General features: G+C 39.5%; 1 protein-coding gene across 1 annotated transcript in view; it reads right to left on the reverse strand.

The window, feature by feature from the left end:
* TMX4 (thioredoxin related transmembrane protein 4) overlaps positions 1–9,068 on the reverse strand; it is a 45,522-nt gene extending 36,454 nt beyond the window's left edge. Inside the window, exon 1 of the mRNA XM_058563192.1 lies at positions 8,770–9,068. Coding sequence (XP_058419175.1) covers positions 8,770–8,945 — 176 coding nt within the window. The 5' untranslated portion in view covers positions 8,946–9,068. The remainder of the gene's footprint in view (positions 1–8,769) is intronic.
* Positions 9,069–9,335: the final 267 nt, after the last annotated feature.

The following is a 9,335-nucleotide window of genomic DNA, read 5'->3' on the forward strand; positions in this document are numbered from 1 at the left end:
AAAATACTAACATATGACACAATTAAAAGGAAAATTAACATTTACAGGATAATGTCACAAAGATACATTAGTACAACTGAAGAGATATTTTGTTTTGCTTAATAATACCCAGAAGACAAAAGCAGTAAATTAAATAAATCAACCAATGCTCACAAAATAGGCAGGATACTCCAGGAAAAAAAAAATCATCAGATACTTTGAATAATATTTCAGGATGCCACCAACTACATATGATATTTTAAAAATCTGCTTAAATTATACTTCAAAAATATTTTTAACTCAAGTCAAAATACTGAAGGAATAAATGCAACAGATACTAAAAAAAAAGATTTGATATCATTGAATTGTTTATGTACAATGGGTGAATGTTGTAGTATGTAAATTATGCCACCAAGGAGTAGAGGGCAGGAGATATAGATGAACCCAAATTGGCAATATATTGATAATTCTTGAACCTGGATGATGGAAATTCACTATACTACTCCTTCTATTTTTGTATATGTTTGAAATTTTTCATAATAAATAGTTTTGTTTTTTTTAAAGACTTGATTGAATGGAAAGATCTACCAAGTTCTGAATGGGCAGGTTCAGCATTGAAAAATGTCAATTCCCTCCAATTTATTTTCCAATTTTTCCATTCCTGAATTGTTTTTACAAAATGTGGCATCTATTATTTTTGCATTAAGAGAAGAAAGCGGCAGGGGTGAAAGAGAAGTAGGAAAGAATGCCTGCTAAAAAAATAAAACACACACATACACATACCGATGGGAAAAACTGCCTTAGGGAAGGAAATAAAGGGGAAAAAGTGCTAAACAACTGATCAAATTCTGTAACAAAATTTAGGCTCAAAGTGTCAACCAACTAACTGCCCTAAGTAAGTCAAAGGAGGTTGCAAAAGCACTTAACTATTTCTCAAAGTTGTTTTTTAGTTACGGTAAAGAGATGCAATCAGCAACTGCCCTGAACCAGTCCAAAGCCCACTGCAAGAGCAATGCCTGCGCAGACAGGCTGAGAAGTGACCAAAAGTTACCTTTGCTTCATTTTCATGTTAAGATTTCTGTCCCAGAAGGAGCTTAGGCCTTACTAGCGTAACATGTGATATATGTGAAAGCATGTTTCACACTACACCTGTGCGAGCTTACACCCACCTCTACACGTGATGATGAAACTTCCCTTTAGAATATTCATTCCCCATCAGAAATAAATGGCCCCTGCTTTCCCTTGCTTGGAGAGCCATGGCTTTGGAAGTCATTCCCCATGGTCTCCTTTATTTGCTGCAAAAAAATTTTACTTTCTGTGACAACTACTTCTGATAAAGGCTTTGATTTCAACTCACCAAGAAGCAAACTCACTTTGGTTCAGTAACAAAAGGTACTGTCTGGTCATTATTTACAAATCCTTTTATCTTTAACTGAGCAGAAGCATGTATATAAGTGTCATTCAAAACTCAATGCAGTGATGCATACAAACCAACTTTGCTGAATAACAACAACAACAAACACCTGAAATTGGGCAAAGACATTGGTCTTTCACATTATAAAAAGATGATGGAGTAGGTGGTAAAAAGTCAAGACTCGGGGGAATGCATTTATTTCAGTAAAAGTATTGAGACTGGAAAAAGCCCAGAAGAGACAGGGCTGCCCAAAGCAAGGCATGTATTTCTCTTTCCAGGTAGGCCCCAGAAGCAACCAGACTTAGTAAGCACATTTGTTCATCCTCTCAACTCCATCTCTAGAAAAGACTAGTATAGCCAATGCCAAGATCATTCTAAAAGGTCATTAATCTTCCCATTACAGCTCACTGTCTGGTCTCTCAGATCCAGGACACATGGACCAGAGACCATGATCCAAGAACAATCTGCTGACATCTTTGAATGGGGATTTTTTTTTTGAAACACTTGTATTTCTATATTTCCAGGGCAAAGTATATTCCTCGTATACAGTAAGTGCTCACTAAATATTTGCTGAATAAATAAATGAACAAACTTTAAAGAAAATTATACTCCTCACTGACAAAATAATTATTTCCTATATATTTTCTAAATATTCTGCCATTTGAATATTAAACAAAGATAAACAAACGCCCTTGAGGTAATTTTAGATATTCCTTCTATGTAGCTGCTACCCGCTGGTCTATCACACTGTTAATGCATTTAAAGATATAATGAGAGCTTATTGTGTTGGACTGCACCAAGTTCATTCATTAACCTAGTGTGTTCTTTTGGAGGTGGAGATAAGCCAGCTCTCTGTCTCAGGTGTGGGAATTGTTCCACCGTTGTTGTAGCTTTTAAAATCATTAGTATTCTTTTGTATTCAAAGGATAGCAATTTAGACAGTAATTTAGAACCTACTATAAGTAAAATACCTCCAGGGGCCAAATGAACACAAAGAAGGAAAGTCATGTGACCTTCATGCTCTTCTCTCCTGTGCTCTCTCTCTGTGTTGGTATATACATATGTATATATAAATGTAATTTATTTATGTACATATGCATGATAAAACTCATCAGAAAGGACTGAACACAATCTTCATTTATATTATTTAAAACTAGGCCATAGTGGCAATCTTCTCCTAAGAACTATAAAAGAGTTCACCTGCCATAACTTTGTCTTTTACATTCAAATTAATCCTTCTTTGATTTAAGAGCCTCTAATTCCAAGAAGAATTAGAACCTTTATAGTCATGGAAACTATAAAACAGCATCTTTTCTATTTAAACTTTTGGCAGGTGACAGTGGTATATAAAATTAGTAAGCTTCATAAAGACTTAGTGGTATTTGAAATACATTCTATATAGCCAAAACACTGTTAAATTACACCAACTTGGATATCAGTCCAATGTTTTTATCCATTTCTCGGAAACAAAATTCAACAGCATGCTTTTGTTATCCATGTTAGTATTTATGTACAAATTATACTTAGGTTCTGCTATTTGTAAAGTGGTTGAAGGTCCTTGATTCTTTAATTGCATGACTCACTGAATTTGGTGTGAGATTTCATGAAGTATACTAAAACACTTCAGGGGAAGGGGTTACTTAAATATATTTCCTAGAAATAAAATTTTACCATAAATACATTTTTATTCCCCAAAAATGGGCAATTTTCTTCCATCTTGGCTCAAATTTAACCAGTGTTTCCCAGTACACTCTTTTCTTATCCTTGCAAAAATGAGATGGACAATGAAAGATACAGTCAATTTTCACTTAGAACTTATTTTGACCAAAACACTCAGAAAAATCTGTGACAGTGAAGACAAAAGAGGTATCCTAGCTAGGTTCATCTTTCTGTGACTTAATAAATGAAACTAAATCAAATGTCAACAAACGATGCCTTAAAGATACAAGTGTTCTTCTTTCAGGAAAATCTGGAAAAACTCTTAATGACACAAGAGTTGAAAGCCTTATGCTAAATTCTATTTCTTTAGAAGATCATTTCTAGGACTTGTTATCATAAAATGTAGAGGAAAACTGAAAATTGACAGCTCTACAAACACTATGACACCTGCTAAAGAAAATGGAATTCAATACTTTCACTAGAATGAACACTCCATGAAAGTGGGGACTGGTGCATCGCTTGTACCTAAAACAGAGCCTGGTAGGTCCTAGGCCACGGTAAATATTTATTACATCAACAAACAAATGGGAGGTGACAGTCATTATTCTTAATATCTCTACGAAAATATATACAGATGTGTCTGTCCTTCAGTGATACACTTGGAGAAGCTCTTGATTAAAAGAACAATTAAAATCAATTATTCATTCATTCACTTAGTCAAAAAGTATTGAACACCTAGTACCTGATAGTTATTAAGGCTCCGGAGATGAACAGAAAGAAAAATCTTGTTCCTCTACTTAAAAGCTTATCATCTAGTAGAGAAGTCAGACAAAAACCTAATATAAAATTATATATATTAATTTATAATTACAAGTTGTGATAAGGGCCATGCTAGATAAAAAGGCACAGTAAGAAAGAATTTTCCTGGGGGGTTGGAGTATACAGAAGGTATGGCAGCTGCGCGGTGAGAAGAGTCAGGAACGAGCATACAGCAATAACGCTCTTTACCTGCAGAAATTAGATATGGTAAAACCCTGGCTGGACCTCTGAATCCTACAGGAAAAAGGCCTCCACTCATGTGAGTCAGGGTGCTGGCCAGTTGAGAGCCTAAGCACCAATCAGCCAGGTTCTGTGCCTCCTTCCAGGTTCTCCCACTATCCACCCACTCTCCCTAGCTTGCCTCTGGGACTGCAAAGCTCAGGCCTGCATTCTAGTTCTGGCCCTAGCTTACCAGTGACTAAGGATCTGGCCTTGACCAAAGCTGTAACCTTTTCAAGTTTTCATCTCCTCTAGTTAATGAGAATGATAACTCTGCACCAGATTGTTGGGATGATCAAATAAGACAGCATTCAGAACATGTGATGTAAGCAATGTAACTGTTTACTGTGACTGAAATGATGATGATGATGATGAAGGTGATGTAGATGAACACCTTTTGTGGAAACAATCTGAAATCAAATACTTCTATGTTAGCTTATGAGCTACAATTTTGCATGTTTTTCAGTACCCGTACCAGTACCTAGGGCAGTGGTTTTCAGTAAGTGGCATTTGGAAATGTCGAGGATGGAGGGGATGGCGGTTGTTAAATTTTTTATGTCACATGACTACTAGTATTTAATGGGCAGGGGCCAGGGATGCCAAAGGTTCTGCAATGTGTGGGCCAACTCCACATATCAAACAACTATCCAGTACAAAATGCCAAGAGCCTGGTGAGAACCACTGCCTTGACAGAGAAGCAGCATTCAGTAAACACTTGCAAAATAAATGAAAGCTACATATGCTATTTATTTCCTTCATAGCACAATAGACCTTTGAAATCAAGAAATGTAGCTGATTCATTTTCATCTTCCTATGTCCCAACCCTGACCCTGACACACCACAAGCATTTAATGACTATCTCCTAAACATTCAATCAACAAATCAAGACAATCCATGAAGTTGCAAGAAATTATAACTATTTGATACGGGCAAGTTAAGGCAACGATGTTGAAGATGTTCTCTCCAGGTATAAGAAGAATATTGAAAAAACAATACTAAAACGTAGAAGTCCTAAGGAAATAAATGAGGCTTTCCCCCATCACCAGATGACTAATTTCAATTTTGAAATATGATCATCCCAAGAGCAACATCAGAAGAAGTAGTGCTTTATAAAGACCTCTATGCTTTACAGATGTAAATTAATTTAACCCAAAGACACTTTTCCTCTGGATACCAGTTTAAAGATAAGCGGGTCAAAACTAAGTGATTGAATATCTATTTATTTCTTTTGGGGAAAAAAAGCCACCAGCACAGTATACAGAACATATTATATTGCATGCTTTTGTGTTTCAAAAGAACCAAAGTAGTCTTTTCAAAAACTGATATAATGGGAGCCAAGCAAGTGTTTAAGATAGCAAAAGGTTACAAAGAAACTGAATGAAGGGTAGTATGAAACAATGGAAACAGAGAAAAGAAAATATCAGAAGGCTTAAAGACTAGATAGTCTTTCCTAACCCAGAGAAAGGGCAAACTTTTCATCAGAGGTTAAGAGGAAAAAACACAGCAAGCCAATTATACAGACATGGCAGAAATAGGGGTAAAAATTATAAAACAATATATGAAAGCAAACAAGAAGAGAAAAATTGAATATACAATAAGTCTATAGCATTCAAGAAAATATAAATAGTAATGGGAGAATTTTTCAGATTTTAAAAAAGCTTTCAGAATTGAAATGGTGAAATTACCACAAATATATATATATATATATATATATATTTTTTTTTTTTGGTGAGGAAGATTAGCCCTGAGCTAACATCTGTTGCCAATCCTCCTCTTCTTGCTGAGGAAGACTGGCCCTGAGCTAACATCCATGCCCATCTTCCTCTACCTCATATGTGGGACACTGCCACAGCATGGCTCCATAAGTGGTATACAGGTCTGTGCCAGGGATCCAAACCCACAAACCCCAGGCCACTGAAGTGGAGCACGCAAACTTAACCACTATGCCACAGGGCTGGCCTCTACAAATATATTTTTAACTGATATTTCTCCTAAACAGAGAAGTGCTTTTTTAAAACTGAAAATTCAATTGCATGGATCCAAATAGTTCACTGTTTGAAAGACAAAGAAAATATAACAAATTAAATTTTATAATAGGAACTTTTCATTCTCAGAGCAGACAAACAATGCTAGGCCCTTAAAATAAATTAAACTATCAATACCAATATAACCAGGAATTGCATTATAGGAGCTTTGTATGAAGTGAAATATAAAAGAAAAAATTTCCAGAGAGAGGGGGCATATTAGCAAATGAAAAAATAAAAAACTGCCAGTCAAAGTAATGTCAAATTTTTAATACTATCAGAAAGCCTAACTTGCTTCTTTAGAGACGTTAAACACATCATCTGTGGCCCTAACAATCTCCATTTATTATGACCAGTTCACCTGACCAAAGTGTTAACATGGGGGCTAGTATTAACACATTCTCCTTTTCTCCGTTATATACTTCAGAAAAAAATCTGATCATTTATTGGCTGTTTGAATGAATTCTTAGAAATTTATAGTAGGTCTATAGTGGTACTGAGACTATAATGAATTTTATATATCTTTTAAAGCGTTGGATTTTGTCATAGAGAGGAGAGAGAGGATCACAAATAAGAGCCACAGTACTTCTTCAGTATGAGCACTTAGGTTCTGGTGTATAGAAAGAAGTTGGATGTAATAGTTTATATCCTCCTTCCTTTCCAGCCTCACTTCATATTGACCTATTCTGAAGTGTACTCGATGAAAACAGAACTTCTACTACAATGATCTTAAGTATCTATACAGCTTACTTCCGGTTACAAGTCTCATCTATCCTTGCACCACAGCCCAAACACAGCCCAATGGACACATTGGGAGCTTAGAGCAACTGATGACTATGTCTGGGCTTTTACATTTACAAAGAAGTAAAATTTGAACTCTCAACACGGCCAAACATAGGAGTTGTTGGCTGTTTGCTCACTTATAAGCTCAATGTAGCTTAAACTTACCTGATCTTTAGTCTTCTTAGTTCTTTTACTTAAAAAAAAAATCATAGCTATTTCAAAAGGAACTACAAAGGAGTTGAGGCCATTAAACATAACCAGCCGTTTCTGCTTTAACCTTCTTCATGGACATATACAAACTCAGTTTTAATCAGGAAATCGACATCTAGAAAAACTCTATTGTGTAAGCACCTACCGAAAAAAAAAGAACTTTCTGTAGTACTAGCTGAAAAGATGAAGTCTCTCTAAAACTCTTACAATTTTTAGACATGACAGTCCTAAATAAAGCTCCACTTGAAAAGTTTCTCTCTTAAATGGAAACTGATTCCCTCACCTCCAATCAGGGGTAATGTGCATTATGTTCTTTGAACAATGCAATCTGCTAAGCGATTTATAGCTTTGGCCCTGATCTCACACTGAGGTTTTCACTCAATAGGCATCTGCTTACAATCTGAATTGAAAGATTCAAAATTTAGTCTTGGACAAATAGAGGAAAGATCCAATTCTGTGCATGTCTATGCCCTCCGTGTAAAATTAGTTATCAAATAGTAGTGATCATGTATATTGCCTGAAACTACAGGCTAAGGAGATGTGGCCTCAGTAATCATTTCTCCAGACATTCTTCATTTTCCCTGCAAGCCCACCGCAATGGTCTCAAGCCTATTCACACATCTGCCCACCGTGTACTTCAAGTCTTCTTTCAAATGATAAATTCCTTCCTAATAGAAGTTAATTTTTTTTTTCTCCCCAAAGCCCCCCAGTGCATGGTTGTATAAGCTAGCTGAAAGTCCTTCTAGTTCTACGTGAGCTGCCGCCACAGCATGGCAACTGACAGACAATGGTTTGGTTCTGTGACCAGGAAATGAACTCGGGCCATGGAAGCAGTGAGAGCGCCGAACTTGAACCACTAGGCCATCAGGGCTGGCTCAATAGAAGTTAATTTTAAGCTACGATGAACAGATCCCTTGCCTGCTCTTAACTCAAAACTCTTATTTTCCCATCTCCTTCAAGCAAAGGCACTATCCACGATGTACCTTCTATTGTTCAAAAGGGGCAATCCATTAAGGTCCTTTTCTTTATGACACTAGCACAATTAAGTTACGCTATCTAACCAGAAAGTCCTACCTCTAAAAATTACAAGTAACATTTTTTTGGAATCTTCTTTTAAGACTTCAAAGGCTCTCATCTTTCTGTTTTATTTTTCACAATGACATCTCGAGGTCTTCAAAATGAAGGCTAAGATACTTTGTACAAACTGGTCTGCTCTTCACCGTGCTGCAATTTTATTCATTCAACAAATATCTTGCCCACGCTATATATTCATACTCTACGTGAATGTCATTGAAGCACTGCCTATTCTCCCCTACATACACACTTGTATCAAAAGCATGCGACTTTCTTGCAGATTTTCTCCGTTCTCCATCACCCCCTTGGTAAGTTGCCCACCCACCCCCATCTCTAAAAACTTCCTCCCCCAAAGCAGCAGGCGAGGAAGGCAAGAGGGTATGCTCTACACCCTCAGCTGTCACCGCGGAAGGCCGGGCGCGCATGCGCAACGCGGACTAGCGGCCAAAACTCCTAGCCCCAGGTCTCTGGCAGGGCGGGTCCGCGGCCAGAGGTCGAGCCCAGCGGGCAATGGGGGACCGGGACCGGCCCGCGCGGGTGTGGGAGGGCGGCGCCCGCGAGGGCAGTGCGGCGTGCGGGCACACTCACAATTTCAGCATCCACTCTCCCTCCATCACCAGCGTCCAGTTGGCGGCGGTCATGGGCCGCACCCGGCTCCGCTCCTCCGGCAGCGCGGCCTGCTCGGGACCGGCCTCCGACGCCGCCGCCGCGACCCAGGCGGCCAGGAGCGCCGTCAGCAGCGGGCCGCAGCGCCCCGCCGCCATGTTGGGGCGCAGAGCGAGGCTCCTCGGCAGGCGCTGTGAGGAAAGCGGGCGGCGGGCCCGCGGCCTCGCTTGCCTGCCCGACGGGGCCCTTCCAGGTAGTCGGAGGAGACGCCGGGCCGCCCCGCCTCCACCTCCGCCCGGCCGCACCACAAAGCCCGCTCCGGACGCGGGCGGCCGGCGCCGCCTCTTATCGGCCCGGGCCCGCCGAGGCCACGCCCCCTCCTGCCTCGACTTGCAGTTGCCCGGGGTGTCGGTTGCCGTGGCAACGGCCGCCCTTTCTTCCTGACCGCCACGCTGAAGATAAACAGATGACCCAACGTTGCTCAAGTTAGAACATGCACCGCGTGTGCCCAGGCTCCCCAGGAAGGGGGTTGGCGCGTGTGGGTTTTT

This window comes from Diceros bicornis, chromosome 19 (assembly GCF_020826845.1).
Source record: "Diceros bicornis minor isolate mBicDic1 chromosome 19, mDicBic1.mat.cur, whole genome shotgun sequence".
Lineage (NCBI taxonomy): Eukaryota > Metazoa > Chordata > Mammalia > Perissodactyla > Rhinocerotidae > Diceros > Diceros bicornis.